At 42.3% G+C, this 27,569-nt stretch overlaps 1 protein-coding gene across 4 annotated transcripts; it reads left to right on the forward strand.

The window, feature by feature from the left end:
* The first annotated feature begins 501 nt into the window (after positions 1–501).
* Positions 502–27,569, forward strand: LOC135507797 (ribosomal protein S6 kinase beta-2-like). Of its 4 annotated transcripts, XM_064927459.1 has the most exons (17): positions 502–711; positions 1,592–1,646; positions 1,943–1,980; positions 2,110–2,224; positions 2,385–2,453; positions 2,617–2,764; positions 2,913–2,970; positions 3,177–3,277; positions 4,854–4,944; positions 6,327–6,417; positions 6,528–6,635; positions 16,550–16,612; positions 16,871–16,948; positions 19,959–20,066; positions 20,329–20,441; positions 20,925–21,114; positions 26,560–27,569. In XM_064927459.1, exons 2-16 carry the CDS (start codon positions 1,593–1,595, stop codon positions 21,106–21,108), a joined length of 1,419 nt encoding a protein of 472 aa, XP_064783531.1. In that variant the 5' UTR covers positions 502–711; position 1,592; the 3' UTR covers positions 21,109–21,114; positions 26,560–27,569. The 4 variants fall into 4 exon arrangements, with proteins under 4 accessions (XP_064783531.1, XP_064783530.1, XP_064783533.1 ...); XM_064927458.1 differs by lacking the exon at positions 26,560–27,569 and having other exon boundaries at positions 20,925–23,275; XM_064927460.1 differs by lacking the exon at positions 26,560–27,569 and having other exon boundaries at positions 530–567; positions 20,925–23,275.

Genomic DNA, 27,569 nt, shown 5'->3' on the forward strand with positions numbered 1-27,569 from the left:
GATAAAATAGTTGAATTGTCTCCAAAGTCTCAATAGATGCAAATATCATTGTAATCCTTATAATAACAAAAACCTGGCAATCTATTCCCTGTGTAGTGCACTACTTTTGACCAGAGCCCTATGGGTGCTCTACAATACGGTGTCAGGGCCGCATACACAATGGCCATAACCTCGTTACTGAAACTGGGATAAAGCCAGTTGGTGGAGAGACCACAATGTTCCTGACCCCTGAACAGCTTCTGTTCAGATGGAATGCAATTTTTCCCCAATGGGAATTGCCATTCTGACCCATGTCCGCACTTGTCAAAATGCCCATGTCCACTTTTATATAACCTTTTTTTCATGTACGTCGCTTGCTGTATTTGTGATTGTATATTGTTTGTTCTGTTCTGTTTTGTTTATAATAAAATAAAATAAAGCAGTGCCATAAATTGATCGACCGCTATAAAATAAAATAGCAGCCAATCGAAAGTCTTTTACTGATGACGTAGCTAAAAAAAAGGTCAACGTTCAATCACACACACCAAGAGAAACAAACAACGGAACATCAACAAAGACCAGAGAGAGGTGACAGAAAATCGAAATTCTTATTTACGACTACAGTTTAGGTCCAACGATACTTGTGGGAGCGACACAGCAAGACAAGTGGAATCAGCCACTTATATAAGCTCACTGACTCAGTGGTCACGACGAATGCAGCTGAGAGTGAAGGTATGAGGCGAGGTGAAATGCTTGGGAAGCTAACGAACAATAACTTACCACCTACGAGTCGTCGTAATCAGCTTACTAGCTAGCTAACGTTAGTTGTCAAACCAGCTTTCAAACCGATGTGATCAAGACCCGTTATATATTATTACATTGATACAGTCAGTTTAGACATTTTAATTAGCATAAGTAACATAACAAACTTGATTTTCTCTCTTCTTTCAACATTCCCAGAATCCGAGTTTAGTTTCACACGAGCTGGCTAGCTTTCGGACTCTGGTTCTCTCGAATCCGGCCGATATAACTCAACTCTTGAGATTTAAGATGGAGGTGTGTGGCCGTTGGCGGACTGGAGCCCAGACATCACATAAAATTAAGTTTTTTTTTAATCACCAACTACTGCTTTCAGTAGGACTATGTACCAGGGTGCGGAAATCAGTAGCTAGTTTTTGATAACGTCGTTTGTATGTGACGTCGGAGCTCCAGTCCCCGCATACTTGTCACCGCTCAACTCTACCGTAAATCGTTGAGTTTAGTCGGCTATCTCCAACCATGCTTGTTGGACGACGCTCGACAGCATTAGCTAGCGTATATTGCCTTCCCTGCCAGCGGGCCCAGTAAGAAATGTTCCCTTTTACGTAAACTTCACCCATGAGTCCGATTAGCCTGCCTAGATCCCATCTAGGTTAACGTTAGATTACGCCCGCTTCTTGTCCAGCTTTGACAGTGTAATTTAGCTGCTTAGTGTTTGCACCTGTCAGGCATAGCTAACTAGATAGTAACAACAATAAATGCGTGTTTTCACATTGCTAGATCTCGGGGCCGTTGTGTTTTTAATCACATCACATCACGCATAGCTAAGCTATAACTGTAATTTCTTCCGCAGGATGGCAGGTGTTTTCGATATTGACTTGGAGTCGGACGATCTTAGCGATGCAGAGGTGGGGGATTTGAGGACACTTTTGTTGTTGTTGTTAAATTAGGGTACCTAACTAACTTGTTATTAGAGTGTCAGATCAAGGCTGTGTTCAATGTAGTGACGTAAAAGCCCAGACAATTGCAGCTAGTATAAACAGAGCATATAAACTACGAAGAATGTCCCCCAAAATTAAAGATGCATGCATGATCCGTGATATTACATAATGCCATGTTCAGTCTATCAGCAGTGGCCCTTCTTCACGTGTCTACAGTGAATTAACTTTGACATCCTCTCTTCTATCCCTCTTGTGTTCTGTAGGATGACATTTGTGACTTCACCGTAGCAGAGACAGACCCGTAAGTGGAACAATGAACTTAGTCACTTGTCCACCATTTCATGCTTGAGCCTATATCTTTCACTGAATCATTTAAACTCACTGTCACTCATTCCCTTTCTTCCTAACTCTCTCTCATCCCCTCTCTTAGTGTTCAAACAGAAGAGATAGAGCTGACCAGTGCCATTGTCAACAGAGACAGTGAGAGGATCGGACCAGACAGCTTTGAGCTGCTAAGTGTGCTGGGCAAGGGGGGCTATGGCAAGGTGTGTGTGTGTGTGTGTGTGTGTGTGTGTGTGCCCGTCAGTCAATCAGTGCGTTTCTAAGAGTTTGTTTCACAATCTACTTTGATATACACCAAGCTCTTGATCAGAAACTCAATCCATTTGTCATCGACCAATTTAACAATTGTATTTCTACTTGCAGGTTTTCCAGGTACGGAAAGTGCAGGGCACACAGACGGGGAAGATATTCGCCATGAAGGTTTTAAAGAAGGTCCGTGCGATTCCTCTTAATCGTTCTTCTCAGCCGAAAGTATGTTCTAAACTTTGCCACGGTGCCAGGGCAAAATGTAGTATATCTAAATGCACAACTTCCTCCACCTCCTTCCACCCATCCCTCTTTGCACTCATCCCTCTCTCCTTTTTCTCCCTGCCAGGCGAAGATAGTGTGTAACGCCAAGGACACGGCCCACACGCGTGCGGAGCGGGAGATTCTAGAGACGGTGCGGCACCCCTTCATCGTGGACCTGCTGTATGCCTTCCAGACCGGGGGTAAACTCTACCTCATCCTGGAGTGTCTCAGTGGTGAGAGAGGGATGGGGGTGAGGGAGGGGGACCTGTTGTACGCTTTCGACCTGATCTGGGTAGGACAACCATGTCTTATCTCTGAATCCTGGCACTTCAACTTCGACACTTATCTCCCTAATCTTGTTGTTTTTTGTTTCTTTATCAGGTGGAGAACTGTTCATGCAGCTGGAGAAAGAAGGAATCTTCATGGAGGACACTGCCTGGTAAGAGGAGAGAGAGATACTCGGCTTCAGATTATCATTGGGAAAGGATACAAGTGTGAGGCTGAGGCCATAAACAGCAGTTTTAATTTCCATGTGAACATTTTGTAGAAGAGGAGGAGAAGATGAGAATAAGAGCTTGACCGTTTGTCTTGTGCATGTGTACGAGGAGGAGTGTTAATACATGTTTTTCCTTCTTTGGCAAATAGTTTTTATCTGGGTGAGATTGTGCTTGCTTTGGGACACCTCCACTCAAATGGAATCATCTACCGAGACCTGAAACCAGAGAATATCATGCTGAACCACCAAGGTGTGTCTGTCTGTTACATAAACTCTGCAAAAAAAGAAACGTCCTCTCACTGTCGACTGCATTTATTTTCAGCAAACTTAACATGTGTAAATATTTGTATGAACTTAAAAAGATTCAACAAATGAGACATGCACTGAACAAGACATGTGACTAACAGAAATTGAATAATGTGTCCCTGAACGAAGGGGGGGGTCAAAAGCAAAAGTAACAGTCTGTATCTGGTGTGGCCACCAGCACTGCAGTACTTAATGCAGCATCTCCTCCTCATGGACTGCACCAGATTTGCTCGTTTTTGCTGTGAGATGTTACCCCTCTCTTCCACCAAGGCACCTGCAAGTTCCCGGACATTTCTGGGGGGAATGGCCCTAGCCCTCACCCTCCGATCTAACAGGTCCCAGACATGCTCAATGGGATTGAGATCCGGGCTCTTCGCTGGCTATGGCAGAACACTGACATTCCTGTCTTGCAGGAAATCACGCACAGAACGAGCAGTATGGCTGGTGGCATTGCCATGCTGGAGGGTCATGATCAGCCTGCAGGAAGGGTACCACATGAGGGAGGAGGGTGTCTTCCCTGTAACGCACAGTGTTGCGATTTTCTGCAATGACAACAAGCTCAGTCCGATGATGCTGTGATACACCGTCCTAGACCATGACGGACCCTCCACCTCCAAATTAATCATTCCTTCGACGATAAACGTGAATCCGACCATCACCCCGGGTGAGAAAGAACCGCAACTCGTCAGGGAAGAGCACTTTTTGCCAGTCATGTCTGGTCCAGCGACGGTGGGTTTGTGGGCACATTGTTGCCGGTGATGTCTGGCGAGGTCCTGCCTTACAACAGGCTTATAAGCCCTTAGTCCAGTCTCTCTCAGCCTATTGCGGACAGTCTGAGCACCGCTGGAGGGATTGTGCATTCCTGGTGTAACTCGGGCAGTTGTTGTTGCCATCTTGTACCTGTCCTGCAGGTGTACTGTTCAGGTGTACCGATCCTGTGCAGGTGTTGTTACACGTGGTCTGCCACTGCGAGGATGATCAGGTGTCAGTCCTATCTACCTGTAGGGCTGTCTTAGGCTTCTCACAGTACAGACATTGCAATTTATTGCCCTGGCCACATACCTCCTTGCAGCATGCCTAAGGCATGTTCGCGCAGATGAGTAGGGACCCCGGGCATCTTTCTTTTGGTGTTTTTCAGTCAGTAGAAAAGCCTCTTGAGTGTCCTAAGTTTTCATAACTGTGACCTTAATTGCCTACCATCTGTAACCTGTTAGTGTCTTAACGACCGTTCCACTGGTGCATGTTCATTAATTGTTTATGATTCATTGAACAAGCATGAGAAAAGGTGTTTAAACCCTCTACAATGAAGATCTGTGAAGTTATTTGGATTTTTACGAATTCTCTTTGGAAAGACTGGGTCCTGAAACAGGGACATTTTCTTTTTGAGTTTAGAAGTCAATGTCACTGAGATGAAAATATGATTTTAAAATAAAAAATAAAAAAAATAGATAATTGATCTGCTATGGATTGGCTTATTGTTATCATTTACAATTGACAGATATTGTATCTCTGTCTCCCAGGACACATCAAGCTGACTGACTTTGGCCTGTGTAAGGAGTCCATTCACGACGGCGCTGTCACTCACACCTTCTGTGGGACCATAGAGTACATGTGAGTGTCGTGCCACACTGATGTGAGATAAGGATGCTGTCTCTGAGTCAGCTGTTGCTCTGAGACTGCACTTTCTTTGAATGACAGTAGGGGTCGCTGTAGTAATCCTAGTTCAGATAGGTCTGCGTTCACCAAACGAGTTATAGTACAATTTTCCCCCTCCTCCCTGAAGTTAAGTGTGCATTTAAAAACATTACATTTGTCCATGTGCTGCATGGTCTTCCACCATATTCCTTACACTAACTAAACTGGGCTCCCGAGTGGCGCAGCTGTCTAAGGCACTACATCTCAGTGCAGGGGGTATCACTACAGTCCCTGGTTCAAAATCCAGGCTGTATCACATCCGGCCGCGATTGGGAGTCCCATAAGGGCGGCGCACAATCGGCCCAGCGTTGTCCGGGTTTGCCCCGGGGTAGGCCGTCATTGTAAATAAGAATTTGTTCTTAACCTAGTTAATTAAAGGTTAAATAAATAAATACATGTTTTTTTTCAAACTTTTTATGCGAGTAAGGTCATACTGAATCAAATTTTTTTAAATAAATGCTGACAGATAATTTGTTAATTCGACATGGGATCTTTTTGTGTCGGTAAACTTAATCATATGAGACATGGCAGTGGAAATGCTTTTAAGCGCAAATATTAATATTATAACCATCATATTGAAGTAAACTTCGGAGTCATAAGATGATATGGTGTGTGTGGTCCTCCCACTACGACTCGGAAAACATGCCGTTTATTAGGCTGCAGATGAAAGGACTTGTGATGATCTTCACAAGGTGGTGAAAGTTCACATTGATATTGATGCTCCAAACCAATAAATAAAGAGTCTGATTCTGGTGACATGATGATCGATGCTTGACTGCCGTTTGACAAAAATATAAATATTTGTCGCTCTATCCGTAATGTAGTTTCATCATGTAGACTAGCCTACCCACAGTCCCCGCGCTGTAGGCCTACTGTATCTGAGTTCACGTGCCAAGACCAGAGTAGGCACGTTTGCTATTTAACGCAACAGTTTTTGTGACAAAAATCTAGAGTTGAAAATGCTATGGAAACACATTGAACGTTTAGATTTTTATTTCGTACGTGAGAACTTTTTATGTGCACTAAGTCATCCACACTGATTTTTATCCGCCCCATGTCCGTTTTGGTGGAAGCACCACTGGTGGGAAAAAGTGCTTATTTTATTTATTCTGATTTTTAGGATGTTCGCATAAAAATCTGTCGCATATTGGATTTTCTTTCAATCCATGAAGGGGAGTGAAAAGTTCACACTTCTAGAAGGTTGATCATTGAATCACAGCCAATACTGTGATTCTTCTACTGAAGTGTCTCTTCTCTGCGCTCTCTATCCCCTCACTCTCTTTCTCTCTCTTTCTCAGGGCTCCAGAGATTCTGACGCGTACAGGACACAACCGGGCGGTGGACTGGTGGAGTCTTGGAGCCCTGATGTATGACATGATGACGGGCTCGGTGAGAGACGGGTGGGGGGGGGGTGTAAAGAGGGATGGGGTGTACCATTTGAAAAACTTTTGACTCAAACCTCTGTGGTCTTCTTGCCTGTCCCTGTCACTCCCCCAAAGCCTCCGTTCACTGCTGAGAACAGGAAAAAGACCATCGATAAGATCTTGAAGTGTAAAGTCAACCTGCCGCCCTACCTCACACTGGACGCCCGAGATATGATCAAAAAGGTAAAGACGCCCGCCCGTCCCCATCTCTCGTTATGTTTAAGAACGTTTATCATCCTAAGAATAGAGGTCAAGTCTCTCTCTCTCTCCATTTCCTTCATCTCTTTTTCTCCCTCTAATTTCACTTTAAGGCATTTATTGGCATGGGAAACATGTTTACATTGCCAAAGCATGTGAAATGTATAATAAACAATTACACTTACAAAGTTCCAAAGAAATGTACATTTCATATGTGCAAATGGTTAAAGTACAGAAGGGAAAATAAATTAAACATAAATATGGGCTGTATTTACAATGGTGTTTTGTTTTTCACTGGTTGACCTTTTCTTGTGGGAAACAGGTCACAAATCTTGCTGCTGTCATGGCACACTGTGGTCGTTCACCCAATAGATATGGGAGTTTATCAAAATTGGGTTTGTTTTCAAATTCCTTTTGGGTCTGTAATCTGAGGGAAATATGTCTCTCTAATATGATCATACATTTGGCAGGTTAGGGAGTGCAGCTCAGTTTCCACCTCATTTTGTGGTCAGTGTGCACATAGCCTGTCATCGCTTGGAGAGACAGGTTTGCCTACGGCAGTCTTTCTGAATAGCAAGGCTATGCTCACTGAGTCTGTACATAATCAAAGCTTTCCTTAAGTTTGTGTCAGTCACAGTGGTCAGGGCCAGATAGTATTCTAGTTTGCTCTGTTTTTTTGTTGTTAATTACTTGACACATTGGAAATAATCATCTTTTTGGGTTTTCTCATGATTTGGATGGGTCTAATTGTGTTACTGTCCTGGGGGTCTGTTTGTGAACAGAGCAACAACAGTGCTTGCTTAGGGGACTCTTCTCCAAGTTCTTCTCTCTGTAGGTGATGTCTTAGTTATGGAAGGTTTGCGAATCGCTTCCTTTTAGGTGGTTGTAGAATTGAACGGCTCTTTTCTGGACTTTGATCATTAACGGGTATCGGCCTAATTCTGACTCTGCATTATTTGATGTTTTACATCGTAAAACGGAGGTATGTTTTGCATAGTTCTGCATGCAATGTCTCAATTTGGCGTTTGTCCCATTTTGTGAATTCTTGGTTGGTGTGCGGACCCCAAACCTCACAACCATAAAGGGCAATGTGTTCTAGAACTGATTCAAGTATTTTTACCCAGATCCTATTTGGTATGTCGATTTTTGATGGCGTAGAAGGCCCTTCTTGCCTTGTCGCTCAGATTGTTCACAGCTTTGTGGAAGTTACCTGTGGCGCTGATGTTTAGGCAGAGGTGTTTGTGTAGGTAGTTTTTTGTGTGGTCTGGGGCAACGATGCCTAGATGGTATTTGTGGTCCTGGCAACTTTTTTTGGAACAACATTATTTTTGTCTTACTGAGATTAACTGTCAGGGCCCAGGTCTGACAGAATCTGAGCAGAAGATCTAGTTGCTGCTGTAAGGCCCTTCTTGGTTGGGGACAGATGCACCAGATCATCAGTAGACATTTTACTTATTAGGGTGGGTGAGGCCGGGTGCTGCAGACTGTTCTAGTGCCCTCGCCAATTTGTTGATTATATATGTTGAAGATGGGTAGAGTTCAACCGATTTTAAGCGGACATTCCGATTAAATCGGGGCTGATTTCAAGCTTTCATAACAATCGGTTATCTGCATTTTTGGACACCGATCATGGCCGATTACATTGCACTCCACGAGGAGACTGCGTGGCAGGCTGACTACCTGTTATGTGAGTGCAGCAAGGAGCCATGGTAAGGTGCTAGCTAGCATTTAACGTATCTTATAAAAAAACAATCAATCTTAACATAACTACACATGGTTGATGATATTACTAGTTTATCTAGCTTGTCCTGCCGTTGCATATAATCAATGTGGTGCCTGTTAATTTATCATTGAATCACAGCCTACTTTGCCAAATGGTTATTTAACAAGCGCATTCGCGAAAAAGCACTGTCGTTGCACCAATGTGTACCTAACCATAAACATCATCGCCTTTCTTAAAATCAATACACAAGTTATATATTTTTAAACCTGCATATTTAATTAATATTGCCTGCTAACATGAATTTCTTTTAACTAGGGAAATTGTGTCACTTCTCTTGCGTTCTGTGCAACAGAGTCAGGGTATATGCAGCAGTTTGGGCCGCCTGGCTCGTTGCGAACTGTGTGAAGACCAACTTCGCCAAACGGGGGATGACTTATCAAAAGCGCATTTGCAAGAAAAAACAACACAATCGTTGCACGATTGTACCTAACCATAAACATCAATGCCTTTCTTAAAATCAATACACCAAAGTATATTTTTTAAACCTGCATATTTAGTTGAAATAAATCCAGGTTAGCAGGCAATATTAAACTAGGGAAATTGTGTCACTTCTCTTGCGATCATGGCACGCAGAGTCAGGGTATATGCAACAGTTTGGGCTGCATGGCTTGTTGCAAACTAATTTGCCAGAATGTTACGTAATTATGACATAACATTGAAGGTTGTGCAATGTAACAGGAATATTTAGACTTATGGATGCCACCCGTTAGATAAAATACGGAACGGTTCCATATTTCTCTGAAATAATAAACGTTTTGTTTTCGCGATGATAGTTTCCGGATTTGACCGTATTAATGACCTAAGGCTCGTATTTCTGTGTGTTATTATGTTATAAATAAGTCTATTATTTGATAAAGCAGTCTGACTGAGCGATGGTAGGCAGCAGCAGGCTCGTCAGCATTGATTCAATCAGCACTTTCGGGCGTTTGCCAGCAGCTCTTCGCTGTGCTTCAAGCATTGAGCTGTTTATGACTTCAAGCCTATCAACTCCTGAGATTAGGCTGGTGTAACCGATGTGAAATGTCTAGCTAGTTAGCGGGGTGCACGCTACCCAAGCATCGTTACCCACGCTTCAATCGGTGACGTCACTCGCTCTGAGACCTTGAAGTAGTTGTTCCACTTGCTATGCAAGGGCCGTGGCTTTTGTGGAGCGATGGGTAACGATGCTTCGAGGGTGGCTGTTGTCGATGTGTTCTTGGTTCGAGCCCAGGTAGGAGCGAGGAGTAGGGAGGGAAACTATACCATTACACTGGCAATACTAAAGTGCCTATAAGAACATCCAATAGTCAAAGGTATATGAAATACAAATGGTATAGAGAGAAATAGTCCTATAATTCCTATAACAACTACAACCTAAAACTTCTTACCTGGGAATATTGAAGACTCATGTTAAAAGGAACCACCAGCTTTCATATGTTCTGAGCAAGGAACTTAAACGTTAGCTTTTTTACATGGCACATATTGCACTTTTACTTATCCAACACTTTGTTTTTGCATTATTTAAACCAAATTGAACATGTTTCATTATTTATTTGAGGCAAAATTGATTTTATTGGTTTATTATATTAAGTTAAAAATAAGTCTTCATTCAGTATTGTTGTAATTGTCATTGTTACAAATAAATATTTTTTTTTTTTTAAATCGTCCGATTAATCGGTTTCTGCTTTTTTTGGTCCTCCAATAATCGGTATCGGCGTTGAAAAATCATAATCGGTCGACCTCTAGAAGAGGGTGGGGCTTAAGTTGCATCCCTGTCTCACCCCAATTTTGTCAATTTTAACCGCACACTTGTTTGTGTACATGGATTTTATAATGTTGTATGTTTTTCCCCCAGCACCACTTTCCATCAATTTTGTATAGCAGACCCTCATGCCAAATTGAGTCAAAAGCTTTTTTGAAATCAACTAAGCATGAGAAGACTTCCTTTTTTGGGGTTTGTTTCTTTGTCAATTAGGGTGTGCAGGGTCAATATGTGGTCTGTTGGTGATTTGGTTAAAAGCCAATTTGACATTTGCTCAGTACATTGTTTTGTCCGAGGAAATGTATGAGTCTGCCGCTAATGATAATGCAGGGGATTTCCCCAAGGTTGCTGTTGACGCATATCCCACAGTAGTTTTTGGGGTCAAATTTGTCACCACTTTTATGAATTGGGTTGATCAGACCTTGGTTCCAAATATTGGGAAAGATGCCAGAGCTAAGGATGATGTTAAAGAGTTTTAGTATAGCCAATTGGAATTTGTGGTCTCTCTATATTTTACCATTTAGTTTCGGATTGTTAGGTTCTAATTCTCAGAGTAAAAAAACTCAACGGACATTATGAAAGCCTAACCAAGTTTATTCTTCCCAGAGGATCAATACAGCTGCGTTAGACAAAACATGTTTCCCTCACCACAAGTGTGTGTGTATATATTACTCCAAATGAGGTACTCCTTCTCTCCAATCCTTACATCTATTATGATTTGACAGGAAGACAAAGTAATAGGGTAATAAACCATAATTTCTCCCTTTAAAGGATTCTGACCTCAAACCCTCATTTGCCTCATCCACAGATTTCCATCCGCATCCTCTATAGTAATCCTGTGACTTCCTCCCGTCCACCCAGCACATTCCAAAGCCATCTGGTGCCTACAGATAAACAATTAACATCTGATGTAAAAAAAAAAAACACTATGATAGCAATGTTCCAAGTTTAACCCAGAATCCAACAGGATACCATCAACACCAGAGGCCTTTTTGGGTTGGAGAGTTTCTATTTTGTCCTGTAGTTCATTCAATGTAATTACCAGAACCCACTGGATTCTTCAGTCTTTAATAGTTGATTCTAAAATTTGTATTTGATCATGTATACATTTTTGCTGTTTGTTCTTTGTTATAGGGCCAAAAATATTGGAGAAGTGGTTTATCCATACATCTCTGTTTTGGATAGATAAATCTGTTGTTTTAGTGTTTTCCAATTTTCCCAGAAGTAGTTAGTCTATGGATTCATCAATTTCATTGAGCTGATTTCTGGCGTGCTGTTCCTTTTTCTGTATTGCATTGTTTTCGTGATTCACCGTAGTCAAGGTGAAGGCTCATGTTTTCTGGGTCTCTGTTTTTGGTTTGATAGCTTTCTTTCTTAGGTTTTTGCATTCTTCATCAAACCATTTGTCATTGTCGTTCATTTTCTTCGGTTTTCTGCTTGAAATGTTTAGATTTGATAGGGAAGCTGAGAGATCAAATATACTGTTAGGCTTTCTACTGCCAAGTTTACACCTTCGCTGTTACAGTGAAACGTTTTGTCCATGAAGGTGTCTAAAAGGGATTGAATTTGTGGTTGTCTAATTGTTTTTTTTTGGTAGCATTTCTTCAAGATATTCAGTTCCTTTTGGTTTTGATGCCTCGTGATTTAAGTATTGCTCTGTTCAAGTAGACTTGGATTTTGCCGTGATCTGATAGGGGTGTCAGTGGGTTGACTGTGAACGCTCTTAGAGAATTTAGTTTGAGGTCAGTGATAAAGTAGTCTATAGCACTATTTATAGTCCCCTCAAAGCCTACCATTGACTGTACATTCCCAGCGTGCGACAGGGCTGCAGGGGTTGTGACCCGTTTTTGTTGGTTATGTTGTGCCTAGGGGGGCATATGGGGGAGGAAATGCTGTCACCTCCAGGTCGGTGTTTGTCCCCCCGTGTGCTTAGGGAGTCAGATTATTGTCCAGTTCTGGCATTTAGGTCCCCCTTCAGGATGGAGAAGCTGTCTTGATTAAACTATGGGGATTGTAGTGGGGTGGTATAGGTAGTACACAGGAGGACATTTTTCTGTTGAGATCATGTCCTTTTGAATTTCTAGCCAAATGTAAAATGTTCCTGATTTAAGTTAACAGTGAATTAGGTCTGCTGTATACCAAATTAGCATACTGAGTCCATTCCCTGTTTGCCAGCAGCATACCACCCTGCATCCCACTGCTGTCTTGCTTCTGAAGCTAAGCAGGTTTGGTCCTGGTCAGTTCCTGGATGGGAGACCAGATGCTGCTGGAAGTGGTGTTGGAGGGCCAATAGGAGGCACTCTTTCCTCTCGTCTAAAAAAAATATCCTAATGCCCCACTGCCCTGTGTAGGGTGCCATCTTTCGGATGGGACGTTAAACGGGTGTCCTGACTCTGAGGTCATTAAAGATCCCATGGCACTTATTGTAAGAGTAGGGGTGTTAACCCCGGTGTCCTGGCTAAATTCCCAATCTGGCCTTCACACCGTCACGGTCACCTAATCATCCCCAGTTTACAATTAACTCATTCATCCCCCTCCTCTCCCCTGTAACTATTCCCCAGGCTGTTGCTGTAAATGAGAATGTGTTCTCAGTCAACTTACCTGGTAAAATAACAGTAAATAACAATAATAACACCTGGTAGTTTGGTAGATGGGACTACCAGCTCTCTGTAACCTAGAGGGCAACCAGTGGGTCCATCTCCTCTATACCGTGTTTCTTGTAGGATGACGATGTCTATATTTCTGATTTATTCGTTCCAGGTTCCTGTTCTTTTAGGCCAAATGCCAATGATCTCAGGCCTTGGATATTCCAGGATGAGAGAGTGAAGGCTTTGTGTTCCATAAAGTATCCAATGTTGTTGGTCGTGTGGTCTGGCCTCAGACCATTAAGTGTGATTATCTGGTACATGCCATTGGCTTGGGCTAGTGTAAGAATGGTGGGTTGTGCTTGTTTGCCTGCTCACGGTGTCTCTGTCTCTCTCTATTTACCTCTGTCTCTCTCTCTCAATTCAATTTGCTTTATTGGCATGATGTAACAATGTACATATTTCCAAAGCTTACTTTGGATATTTACAATATGAAACTAAGAATCAAAATGGTCAACAGGACAACAGTAACAAGAATAATCAAAGGTCAAAATAACCATACATTGAACAATAAGCATTCACTAGAGTGCAGGTTGATTGGTCTGTCAGACACTCTCCCTCAACTTATGGCAGGCAGCAATGTAGTGCGCTGCCAACCCACAGCTCTCTGCGTCCTCCCCCAACAGGACGAGTAGCCTACTCTCATCAGAGAGGTAGGTCTTTGAAACCTTGAATAAGGGTTTCAAATTTGGGGAAATGACACTAGTTGTTTTATATTTTTTGACACTTTGTCAGGAAATGCAGCTCTGTCTTGGGTTCTGCTGTTGTGCAGTGGTTGCACAGCCTTTCCTCTACCCGGAGCCAGGTTTTCCTGTGTCTACCCTTCTCAATGGCAAGACTGTGCTCACTGAGGCTGTACTTTGTGAATGTTTTTCTAAGGTTTTGATCAGTAACTATGGTCAAATAGTTCGCCACGGTGTACTGTTGATTTTAGGTCCAGAAAGCACTGCATTTTGCTTGTGTTTCCCAATAAGCAATGTAGTTTAGTTTTGACTGTTGTAATAGTGTGTTAGAACAGGTTTGTGAACTCCGAACCAGCTGGATGAGGGGACTATTTCTTTGCTCAGCTCTGCAGGGCTTGGTAATGATATGAGAGGGGGTCACCAAAACTTAATTGCTCTTTTTTGAGTTTTTATTATTGGTGGATATTGGCCTAATTCTGCCCTGCGTGCATTGTTTGTACTTTCCATCAAGTCCGCAAGATTTTTTAAATTTGAGGGCTTGAAGTATCTTGTAGAGCTCCTGGTCAGTAATTGGGGAGTCCAATGGATTTTGATTGTCCTTTTATAGCTTTTTCTAATCCATTCAACCTCTCAAATATTGAGCAATCTTTACCAGAAGTTTTTGTGTTTATGGACTCCTCAATTAGTGTCAGCTGCTTGCTGTTGTACTGTGCTTTTGTTGGTTCTGAGTGTACGTTTATAGAGTTTTAAAGTCTCACAGTAATGAAGGTGTAATTCACCATTATTTTGGTCTCTGCTTTTGGCTGGGTAGTGTTCTAAGTTTATTTCCTTATTTTACAATCTGCATCAAACCAGTTGTTATTCGTGATCTTTAAACAAACAAAAAATGATTGTAAATTTCAGCTGTGCTTCTTTTGACGTGTGCCTGAATATATAGTTGATGTTTTTTACTGCTAGATTGATGCCTTTTTTTTTTACTGTGAGTGAATGTGGTATCCAGAAATGTATCTAAGAGTGTTTTGGATATTTTGGTTCCAGGTTGCTTTCTGGTATTCTTCTGCGCTGTCTTGGGCCCATCTGTATGAATTTCTGATGTTGTATAGCTTACTGGGCTGTGAATGTGTGCTTGTTTCCGTGTCTATTCTTTTGAGGAACAGCGTGATTTGGCTGTGATCAGACAGAGGTGTTTAGTGGCTTGACAGTGAATGAGCTGAGAGAGAAAGGGTCAATGTCTGTGGCCAAGAGGTGAGCTCTGGACCATCCCTACTCTCTGGACGGTTCTGACTTAGAATACGTGGACAACTATAAATACCTAGGTGTCTGGCTCGACTGTAAACTCTCCTTCCAGACTCATATTAAGCATCTCCAATCCAAAATGTAAGTCTAGAATCAGCTTCTTATTTCACAACAAAGACTCCCTCACTCGTGCTGCCAAACACCCTCGTAAAACTGACTATCCTGCCGATCCTCGACCTCGGTGATGTCATTTATAAAATAGCCTCCAACACTCTACTCTGCAAACTGGATGCAGTCAATCACAGTGCCATCAATTTTGTCACCAAAGTCCCATATACTACCCACCATTGCGACCTGTATGCTGTCGTTGGCTGGTCCTCGCTACATATTCGTCGCCAAACCCACTGGCTCCAGGTTATCTATAAGTCTTTGCTAGGTATAGCTCTGCCTTATCTCAGCTCACTGGTCACCATAGCAACACCTACCCACCCGCGCTCCAGCAGGTATATCTCACTGGTTTTCCCCAAAGCCAACACCACTTTGGCTGCCTTTCCTTCCAGTTCTCTGCTGCCAATGACTGGAACGAACTGCAAAAATCACTAAAGTTGGAGACTTATATCTCCCTCACTAACTTCAAGCATCGGATGTCAGAGCAGTTTACCGATCACTGCAACTGTACACAGCCCATCTGTAAATAGCCCATCCAACCAACTATCTACCTCATCCCTATTTATATATATCTTTTTTTTAAACCTGCTCTTTTGCACCCCAGTATCTCTACTTGCACATCCTCATCTGCCCATCTATCACTCGTGTTAATTGCTAAATTGTAATTACTTCGCCAGTATGGCCTATTTATTGCCTTACCTCCTTACTTCATTTGCACACACTGTATACAGATTTTTCTATTGTGTTATTGACTGTACGTTTGTTTATGTGTAACTGTTGTTTTTGTTGCACTGCTTTGCTTTATCTTGGCCGGGTCGCAGTTGTAAATGAGAACTTGTTCTCAACTGGCCTACCTGGTTTAATAAAGGTGAAATAAAATAAATGTAAAAAAAGGTGAATCTCCTCAGTCCCCCGTAACCTACCTACCTTCTCTGATTTTGATTTCTGCTGGAAATTCAAAAGGGGGGGGTTTATCTGTCTCTTGTGGTGGTGTTGCTATGGTTGCCACCAGTAAACAGTTGGAGCTAGGTGGTACGCTAGCTGACAAATTTGCAAATTTGAATTTAGCACGATTAAGAGTGAGTTAAAAGACCAATGTGTTGACCAATGTCTTCCTGTGTTGATCTTCAGTTGTACAATCTCTCTTTACCTCTCTACCGCTCTCTCTCTCTACCGCCGCTCTCTCTCTCTACCGCCGCTCTCTCTCTCTACCGCCGCTCTCTCTCTCTACCGCCGCTCTCTCTCTCTACCGCCGCTCTCTCTCTCTACCGCCGCTCTCTCTCTCTACCGCGCGCTCTCTTTACCGCTCTTTATCGCGCTCTCGCTTTACTGCGCTCGTTCTCTACCTCGCACTCTCGCTCTCTTTACCTCGCTCTCTCTTTACCCCTCACACTCTTTACCCCTCGCTCGCTCTCTTTTTCTTTACCTCTCGCTATACCTCGCTCTCCCTTTACCCCTCGTTCGCTCTCTTTTTACACCTCGCTCTCTTTTTACACCTCGCTCTCTTTTTACACCTCGCTCTCTTTTTACACCTCGTGCTCGCTATCTTTACCTCGCTCTCTCTTTACCTCTCGCTCACTCATTACCTCGCTCTCTCTTTCTTTACCGCTCGCTCTCGCTTTACCTCGCTCTCCTTTCTGTAGCTGCTGAAGAAGAGTCCTTCTCAGAGGCTAGGCTCCAGTGCGGCAGACTGTAAAGACATACAGGTGATACACACACATCTCCCGTTCACTCCACAACTCCCTTTGTTTTCTATTGACATAAAGCTGTATAATAGGCTTGTTTAATTCAGGAAGTAAACAGAAATGTCTACCTCCTTTGGAATGAAATTTCCTCCAACCCTGCTTTGTTATGATCCGTGCTTATACGGATGCTAATTGAACAAAATCCAATAGCGCATGAGCCTAGACCTGCACTGTACAGAGATGGATTCTAAGTGCAGCGTTTTTCTGCTGGTTTCACAGAAGCATCCCTTCTTCAGACACATCAACTGGGACGACCTGCTGAATAAGAAGTGTGAGCCGCCCTACAAGCCATGCCTGGTATGACCACTATTCTACTGTCACTGTCTCAATGGCTAAAATGTCCAATCTAAGCTGGGTCTTTTAAATAATTGAGGAGGTGCCTTTGTAAGGTTGAAACTGTGTCGTACCACTCCATGAGCACGGTTTCTCCATCCTGCTATCTGAGCATGGATACATACACACAATAATATGATTGTTGTGGATAGTCAGATTAATATAATAGTTTGTTTAAAAGCGTTTAAATGCTTTGCAAGAACAACTATTTCCCTAATAATCCTGGCTAACTGATAGGCCATTTTCTGCATTTGTCCCATCAAAATATTCTACAGAAGTCTATTAGATTCTGAGTTCAGACATATATAAAGTTTATGAAAACTATAAGATGCAAAGTATTCAGACCACTTTACTTTTTCCACATTTTGTTACATTACAGCCTTATTCTATATTTGATATGTTTTTTTTCTCCTCATCTACACACAATAAATACCCCATAATGACAAGGCAACAACATTTTTTTTTAAATATTACGTTTACATAAGTATTCAGACCCTTTACTCAGTACTTTGTTGAAGCACCGAACGCAGCGATTACAGCCTCAAGTCTTTTCAGGTGTGACGCTATAAGCTTGGGACACCTGTATTCGGGGAGTTTGTCCCCTTCTTCTCTGCATAGCCTCTCAAGCTCTGTCAGGTTGGATGGAGTGCGTCGCTGCACAGCTATTTTCAGGTCTCTCCAGAGATGTTAGATCAGGTTCAAGTCCGGGCTCTGGCAAGGCCACTCAAGGACATTCAGAGACTTGTCCAGAAGCCACTCCTGCACTGTCTTGGCTGTGTGCTTAATGTCGTTGTCCTGTTGGAAGGTGAACCTTCGCCCCAGTCTAAGGTCCTGAGCGCTCTGGTGCAGGTTTATCAATGATTTCTCTGCACTTTACGATGTTCATCTTTCCCTCGATCCTGACTGATCAAATCACATTTTATTTGACACATACATGTTGAGCAGATGTTATTGCGGGTGTAGCGAAATGCTCATGTTTCTAGCTCCAACAGTACAGTAATATCTAACAGTACACACAATCTGAAGTAAAGGAATGGAATTAAGAATATATAAATATGAGTACAGTACTGGGCTATTTAGCTAAAGAATCCCCATGTCGTGCGGGCAGGGCACGCGGGAGATGGGGGTTCAACTCCCCGATGGGGAGGAAGGAGTAGGCTGTCCTTGTAAATAAAAACGTGTTCTTAACTGACTTGCCTAGTTAAATAAAGGTTGCACTAAGAGCATACCATTTCTAAACCCTAATTGTTGTCTATCCAACACCCAAATGGAGATTCAGTGAAAATAAAAATCTCATTGATTTATCAAGAACAGTCCCCATGCTTGTCTCAGAGCAGTGTGAAACGGTGCTAAAATAGTTGTAGGCTATTGCTTCTTACTTCAATAAGACCAACACCACTTAACAGCACATTACTCAACACTAGTGAGACACATGTTGCCTACGGTAGGCCTACAGTATACTGAAAAACTCTCCGCCAATAATTACATATAGAAGATTGGAGGATATTTCTGTAATTCAGTGATATTTATTCACATAGTAATTTATGGATCCTTAACTAAATAAACACCGGCATTTTGAAATGGTATTTTTATATCTTTTTATTAATGAAAGCATAAAGATGCCATTATTCGTTACATTGTTTGAACAGAACAGCGGGAACGTTTCCCTAGTCAGCGCCATTATTAGTGCAATGCCCCTTAAATATTTTCACTATCGTTTTCAAATAACGTAAAATGAGCGAGGAAAAAGGACATTCTTGAACATGGGGTGAGACATTGTTACTACTTTGTAAATAAAAGCCACCTTGTTATTTAGAATTATTTATTTCTGTTTTTAGAGGGAGAGAAACCAAAAAACTACAAACTTCCCAGTCGAGGCCGGCACAGGTATTGAACCAGCATCTGTAGCAACACAGCTTGCACTGCTATGCAGTGTCTTAGACCGTTGCGCCACTTAGGCGCTGTACAACGTGACCGGTCGTGAGTGGCCTACAGTACTACAGTAAGAGTAAAATAAAAACCTCAGAGACAGTGGCTCGGGTGGTTGTTGTCCTTGATTATCTTTTTGGCCTTCCTGTGACATCGGGTGCTGTAGGTGTCCTGGGGGGCAGGTAGTTTGCCCCCTGTGATGCATTGGTCAGACCGCACCACACTCTGGAGAGCCCTGCGGTTGCGGGGCGTGCAGTTTCCGTACCAGGCGGTGATACAGCCCAACAGGATGCTCTCAATTGTGCATCTGTAGAAGTTTGAAGGTTTTAAGTGCCAACCCAATTTGTTTCAGACTCCTGAGGTTGAAGAGGCACTGTTGTGTCTTCTTCACCAGACTGTCTGTGTAGGTGGACCATTTCAGTTTGTCAATGATGTGTACGCTGAGGAACTTGAAGCTTTCCACCTTCTCCAAGGATGATCAATGGAAACAGGATGCACCTGAGCTAAATTTCGATTTTCATAGCAACGGGTCTGAGTAAGGTATCTGTTTTTGGTTTTTAATACATGTGCAAAAGTTTCTAAAAACCTGATTCAGCTTTATCATTATGGGGTATTGTATGTAGATTGAGGATTAAATTTATTTTTTTAAGTATTAAAATGTGGAAAAAGTCAATGGGTCTGAATACTTTCCGAATGCACTGTGGATTGTTTTTCCGAACTCACTTCTCTCGCGCATTAGACAGAGGCTTGCGCTGCTGGCACATGCACAGATCAAATACACCAATTAAGCTGTTTACATGTCCTAATAACTTGAACGATTGCTCAGAAAACCAGGTTTTATTCGGCGTACACTTACCTTGGTTTTGACCTTACGCTGATTGAAGTTAAGCAGAGTAAAGTGTTTACATGAGTATTGCCATACTACGTAATCGGTTCAATATCAAATTATTCGTTTGCATGTAAACACTTTCTCCCACTATTTCTCTCCCTCCATTCAACCTGTTCCCCCCCTCTTTCTTCTCTCTCTCTCGCTTCACCCCTGTAGCAGTCAGATGAGGACGTGAGTCAGTTTGACACGAGGTTCACCAAGCAGACTCCGGTGGACAGTCCTGACGACTCCACAATCAGCCACCAGCACGAACACGCCTTCGCTGTGAGACGATTACATTTTTAGTCATTTGGCAGATGCTCTTATTCATAGCGACTTAGAGTAAGTGAGTGCATACATTTTCCGTACTGGTCACACATGGGATTTGAACCCAGAACCCTGGCAAGTATTATTGAACACGACCCTGTTCTCACCTGGAACAAAACACCTCTTATTCAGGTATTTCCCAAACAAAATAGAGTAGTGGAAGTGTTGCTAGAATTGCTTGTCATCCTATATAATTAATTAATGGATGTTGTCTGTCCAGGGTTTTACCTACGTGGCTCCCTCTGTGTTGGAGAGTCTGAAGGAGGGCTTCTCCTTTGAGCCACGGACACGTCCCGTACGCAGACACAACAGCAGCCCACGCACCCCCATCAGGTGACACATGGGCTTACACTCACTTACAGTGGGGAGAACAAGTATTTGATACACTGCCCATTTTGCAGGTTTTCCAACTTACAAAGCATGTAGAAGTCTGTAATTTTCATCATAAGTACACTTCAACTGTGAGAGACGGAATCTAAAACAAAAATCCAGAAAATCACATTTGTATGATTTAAGTAATTAATTTGACATAAGTATTTGATCACCTACCAACCAGTAAGAATTCCGGCTCTCACAGACCTGTTAGTTTTTGTTTAAATGAAACATTTAATCTGAAATCCAAAATGCTGGAGTACAGAGCCAAATTAAAAGGCTTCGCTTCTCTGTCCAAACAAATACTTAGGGGAGTGTATATACATACACACATTTGTACATGCACGCTGTACACACACACATACACCATGATTGATATGCATTTCCCTTATCTAATGTCTCTCCCCATTTCTTTCTATTATTGTTCCTATTGTCGCTCCTCAGTCCTCTCAAGTTCTCTCTCCCCGGGTCATTCGCCAAGTCCACAGGGGGAGGAGAGAGCGAGTCGGACCTTCTCTCCCAGACCTCGTTCCGTCTCCCGCCAACAACCCTGCCCACCGACAACGGCGCCACACAGCCAATCAGCACACCAGGCCGGAACAAGAAGCAGAAGTGTAACCGGAGATGAACTGAAGTAAGCCGAGTCGGGAGGAGTCCGAACTTTTGGCCGCGTTCCAGGCCGACTACTTTGCAGACGTGCCGCGCGCATCCGCCAATGGCTGATTGCCACGTCATCGACAGTTGGGCGCATGTTGCTATACCATACGATGTGGTTAGCTGATATGTTTAGCACCTATCCAGGCATTGTGACGTCTGGCAGACGACTGCTAGTCCGTCTGGAACGCGGCCGCTCTCAGGGGGCCTTGTGTTTCTCACAGGCTGGGTCCCAAACCCCCATACTGCACACTCGCTCCCTTCCCCCTATACCCTCATTGACTCATTCCTTTAAGGTCTGAATAGGGGATGAGCTAAGTTGAAGAGCTACAGGCTGTGCAGCTTTTTTGTTCCAGTCAAGCACTAACACCTGATTCAGCTCCTGGTCTTGATGATTAGTTTAGTAGTATCAGGTGTGTTGGTGCTAGGCGGGTGCCCACCTCCACCTACCAGGGTTGTGACTAGAGGGAGTACAGCTACAACCGGACGTGACTTTTCGTCGCAGATTAGGAGAGCATTTTAGCTCATCCTAACCCTTTTCTTAACCTTAATTCCTAACCTGCCACGTTAATGATCCTAACCTGCTGCATAAATGTCACTTTCAGTCGTAGCTGTACTCCCTCTAGTCAGAATCACCTACCAGGGGTGGGGTCAATATCTGTTTACTTCCTGAATTGACTTGAAATGGAATTGACCCCAACCTTTCCTACGCTACCAGAGGACCAGCCACTGCTTTTCCATGGCCAGTTGCCACAGAGCCACAAATGGAAGTCAACAAGGGTTTAGGGAACAGGTTGGGCTATCAGTTTGGGATCCAGCCACTTCACTTGACATTTTTCTCAACTTGCCACATAAGCAAAGAGAACACCAACTACTGCCAAAGCATTTGACATTGCCATTATCGAGATGTTAAAAGGTCGATTTTGGGCAAAAAGAACAGCTTTAAACTATAACTGATCAATGTGCCATCATACCAGGTTTATTTAATTTATTTGTAAAAAAAAATTTAAAAAAAATGATGATGAATAAGATATTTGACTATAGATGTGCCATTTCTTACTGATCTCTAGAGTTTCCGGCCAAAATCAAGTCATGTGAAATGATGTCCACGTGTACTGGAAGAGTTACATGCTCACGTAGCTAATGAACTAGCAACGTTGTTTGCGGCACGCCTGACCACAATAACACAATGAACCACCAAAGGCACGGCCCATTCCTGTTTGAAAATTGAGGAATAGGCAGAGTTGGACCGTATTTCACGCCCAAAGTCGACCTTTAAAAGGTTGATTTTTAGACTAGTGATCATTGTCATAACGCAGGAATGAAAGTATTGAATGACGCACATTTCTAAAAACACTGTTTAAAATACTCTGCTTAAGAATCTTTAAAATACTAAAAAGATGAGTATTTTTGATTATGAAAGCGACCGCATTTATACATAAGCTCGTATTACAGCTGTAAAGCAATCCGACTCATTTGAGTCCTATGTGTCTGAAGCGAAGTTGAATTAAGCCTTTTTATTTTTTTAACAAGCACTCATATAACATTACTCATATCATGTAGAACCATAGAACAGAGTTCTATAGCAAACTATTATACATGTGGGCAGACCTGGGTTCAAATAGTATTTGTTTTCTTCCTTGAGCTAAAGTTTCACTTGATTTGAGCTTGTCTGATTTGAGCTTGTCTGGCACATTGGGACAAGTGGAATAGTCCAAACGCCATCCATCTGGCTCTTCAGTCAGGCTGAATCAAATGATCGAAGAAAATTGATACCGTTTGATTTTGATCCCAGGTCTGGTGCCAACATGGCACCCATTCGCATTCTTCCAACTGAAACAGCTTGCCGAACTCTGTTTATCCGTGGCTCTTTCATCAACCATCCTGTCATACTGTTGTGAGAACTAGCTTTGGAAGACACGACCTCTATATCATTGAAAGGCATATTTGGGTCTGGGGGAGGGAAGTAATATTTACACCTATTTCATTTAAAAAATTGTATTATTTAATGGACTGATGACAAGTTCTGGATCTAAGTGGAATGTTTTTATCATTTTTTTATTTTATTTCCTGCGGCTAATGTGGTTGTGAGGAAAATAGGTTTGCAGAATCCTGAAGAATAAAGACATTGAATGTCTGAACTCTGTGATATGAATGTGCTATTAATTGTGGTTTAATGCAATGTTCAATTCCTGTGACAGCCAGACAGACAACAGCCTCCATAGTCCAGATGTAATGTAGGATATATTTCCCTAACTGTGTGCAGTTGACCTGTGGGTCAGTCCTAATAATTAGTTCATTTCAACACAATGATAAACAATCGCTGAAAAGTTCTCTCTTTCACAACGGTTGCGGCCAAACACACTGAGTATATACCAAACATTAGGAACACCTTCCTAATATTGAGTTGCACCCTTTTGCCCCCAGAACAGCATCAATTTGTCTAGGCATGGACTCTACAAGGTGTTGAAAGCGTTCCACAAGAATGCTGGCCCATGTCGACTCCAATGCTTCCCGCAATTGTGTCAGCTTGGCTGAATGTCCTTTCAGTGGTGAACCATTTTTGAGACGCATGGAAAAAAAACAGCAGCGTTGCAGTTCTTGGCACAAACCATTCACCTTCTGAATGAAACACATACACAAAGTATCATTTGTCTCAAGGCTTAAAAATCCTTCTTTAACCGGTCTCCTCCCCTTCATCTACACTAATTGAAGTGGATTTAACAAGTGACATCAATATGGGATCATAGCTTTCACCTGATCAGTCTTATGGAATGCACAGGTGTTCTTAATGTTTTGTATACTGTATTTTGGCGCCTTTGCACTTCCATGGAGCAGATGTTCTCTTTACTAAACTGATTGAATGGATATTTTAAACCAGTAGGCACCTGCAACTTACCACAGGTGAGAAATGACACAAACAAGAATCACTTACCTTCACCCAAATTAATTTTAATTTAGAATAGTTTAGTCCAGGTCATGTTTTACTTTGAAGTGCAAATCTTTTTTTTTTTTTAGGTGCAGTTGTAAATCAAACACACAGTTGAACAAAGTTTTTCAATTTCAACTTATTTTAAAAGAATTGGTGAATTGTGCAAAAGGTGCCAATATTTGACCTCATCTGTAATCTAGTAGGGGGTCTGTCAGTTAATTAAAACACAAATGTAACATGGATTACCAAAAACCTACAGTGGGGCAAAAAAGTATTTAGTCAGCCACCAATTGTACAAGTTCTCCCACTTAAAAAGATGAGAAATGAGAGAGAAAAAATCCAGAAAATCACATTGTAGGATTTTGAATGAATTTATTTGCAAATTATGGTGGAAAATATCACCAGTTTAACCCCTTCCTCCCTCTTTCCTTAGAGTGCTGTGAGGTCACAAGTCCCTCCCTCACTTTTCTCCTCTGGGGATTTCCCCTGTTCCCTCTTCATCAGTCCTCTCCTTTCATGTTATCTTGGCCTCCTCATATTCTAGGTTCTTGGCTCTCGTTGAGGTCAAATACCTTCTAAACTGGAGTAGTCGTCTGAGGAATCTCCATCATCCTCCTTCCTCTGTCCCCCTCTCACTCCAACAGCAGCCTCTCCACTCTTCCCCTCGTCCCCCACCACCACTCTCTTCCCGGGCCAGAGGCGGAACCCCAGCCCTTCCTCCAGGCTTCTAACCCCAGCCCTCACGCGCTCTCTGACCCCAATAACAGTCGGAGCTGACCTGGCCTGAGTGGCGAGTGTTCCACTTGTAGAAGAACAGTACGATAATCAGTAGGAGAAGAATAATGAGGACCACGACCACGATGGAACCCATATTTAACTGAACAGATTAGGGTTTAGTACGGGATGGAGAAGTTGAGGTGGTGTGGAGGGTCTTGGGAAGAGATGGGGATTGTCTGTGTAGGGGGTGGGAGTGATGTGTTCTTTTCAGTCTGCTGGGTTTAGCTACCTGATGTTGCAGATGTCTATCTGTGGATGTACCATTCGGAGAGACTGTTGTCATGATAGTATGATGACCATGCATTCCTCTGTCATGCTTCTGGTGTGGATTGTTCAGTGGAGTTCCTGGTTTCATTCAAATGTCCATCTCTCACGCTCGTCTTTTCAGTTTGTGTGTCACTGTAGGAAGTTCCATCAGAGGCAGGCATGGCTTCATGGACAAAGATCAGGACAACCAGACAGAGCGTGCTCAGAGCCAGGGTGATATTGGCCTTCATTGTGACTGAGAGAAATGGCGGATTAGGTGATGGTGGTTGATAGGAAGAAATTTAACACATGCCTAAATTACTCATGAGGTAGAGAATGAGAACAAGAAACTAAACACTAAAATAGGTTAGAACTTATTTGCTACTTTAAGTGTACAATAAAAGGGACTGAGTTAAAATATTATGTTCTGATTTATTTCATGCATCGGGAAAACACAGGTGTGCTAGCACACACGCACGCACCCACACACACACAGGAAATGGTGGTGTGCCTCAGAAGCTGCTGTGACTCACCCGTATCAACAGGAACTAAGAATGTGAAATGTCAGAATAATAGTTGAGAGTGATTTATTTTAGATGTATTTCTTTCATCACATTCCCAGTGGGTCAGAAGTTTACATACACTCAATTAGTATTTAGAAGCATTGCCTTTATATTGTTTAACTTGGGTCAAGCGTTTCGGGTAGCCTTCCACAAGCTTCCCACAATAAGTTGGGTGAATTTTGGACCATTCCTCCTGACAGAGCTGGTGTAACTGAGTCAGGTTTGTATGCCTCCTTGCACGCACACGCTTTTACAGTTCTGCCACAAATTTTCTATAGGATTGAGGTCAGGGATTTGTGATGGTCACTCCAATACCTTGACTTTGTCCTTAAGCCATTTTGCCACAACTTTGGAAGTATGCTTGGGGTCATTGTCCATTTGGAAGACACATTTGTGACCAACTTTAACTTTCTGATTGATGTCTTGAGATGTTGCTTCAATATATCCCCATAATTGTTGTTCCTCATGTTGCCATCTATTTTGTGAAGTGCACCAGTCTCTCCTGCAGCAAAGCACCCCCACAACATGGGGGTGCTTTGCTGCCACCCCTGTGCTTCATGGTTGGGATGGTGTTCTTCAGCTTGCAAGCCTCCCCTTTTTCCTCCAAACTTAACAATGGTCATTATGGCCAAACAGTTCTATTATTGTTTAATCAGACCAGAGAACATTTCTCCAAAAAGTACGATCTTCGTCCCCATGTGTTGCAAACCGTAGTCTGGCTTTTTTATTGTGGTTTTGGAGCAGTGGCTCCTTGCTGAGCTGCTTTTCAGGTAATGTAAATATAGGACTCGTTTTACTGTGGATATAGATACTTTTGTACCTGTTTCCTCCAGGATCTTCACAAGGTCCTTTGCTGTTGTTCTGGGATTGATTTGCACTTTTCTCACCAAAGTACGTTCATCTCTAGGAGAATTCGTCTTCTTCCTGAGCGGTATGACGGCTACGTGGTCCCATGGTGTTTATACTTCCGTACTATTGTTTGTACAGATGAACGAGGTACCTTCAGGCATTTGGAAATGTCTCCCAAGGATGAACCAGACTTGTGGAGGTTTTGGCTGATTTATATTGATTTTCCCATGATGTCTAGCAGAGGCAGTGAGTTTGAAGGGAGGCCTTGAAATACATCCACAGGTACACCTCCAATTGACTCAAATTATGTGAGTTAGCCTATCAGAAGCTTGTAAAGACATGACATCATTTTCTGCAATTTTCCAAGCTGTTTCAAGGCACAGTCAACTTAGTGTATGTAAACTTCTGACCCACTGGAATTGTGATACAATGAATAAGTGAAATAATCTGTCTGTAAACAATTGTTGGAAAGATTACTTGTGTCATACACAAAGTAAATGTCCTAACCTACTTGCCAAAACTATAATTTGTTAACCAGAAATTTGTGGAGTGGTTGAAAAACCAGTTTTAATAACTAACCTAAGTGTATGTAAACTTTGCAACAATTGTTTACAGACAGGTTATTTAATTTATAATTCACTGTATTACAATTCCAGTGGGTCAGAAGTTTACATACACTAAGTTGACTGTGCATTGAACACTTGCACTATATACTTTTAATGTAATCTCAACTGCAAGATACTGTAATTGTAATATAATTTGCTTGTGCTATTGGATGAAGCACAGTGATAACATACTTAGAAATATTTATTTTTTTGTATTCATAAAACTAACTTTGTTGTGCTTTTCATTGGTTGAAACCACAGCGATAACATATTTTAATGACAACTTTACCAAAACAGTTTTTCAATTTGAATTTGGTTGTGCTTTTAGCTCAGAGGTGGGGAACCTTTTTGCCATCAAGGGCCATTTGGATATTTATAAATTCATTCAGGGGCCATATTATTAAATTTAGCTATTTTCTGCTTTATTCATGTTTTAATGTGACTTTAATCACTGGCATTGGTT

The sequence above is a fragment of the Oncorhynchus masou genome, chromosome 21, assembly GCF_036934945.1.
Source record: "Oncorhynchus masou masou isolate Uvic2021 chromosome 21, UVic_Omas_1.1, whole genome shotgun sequence".
Lineage (NCBI taxonomy): Eukaryota > Metazoa > Chordata > Actinopteri > Salmoniformes > Salmonidae > Oncorhynchus > Oncorhynchus masou.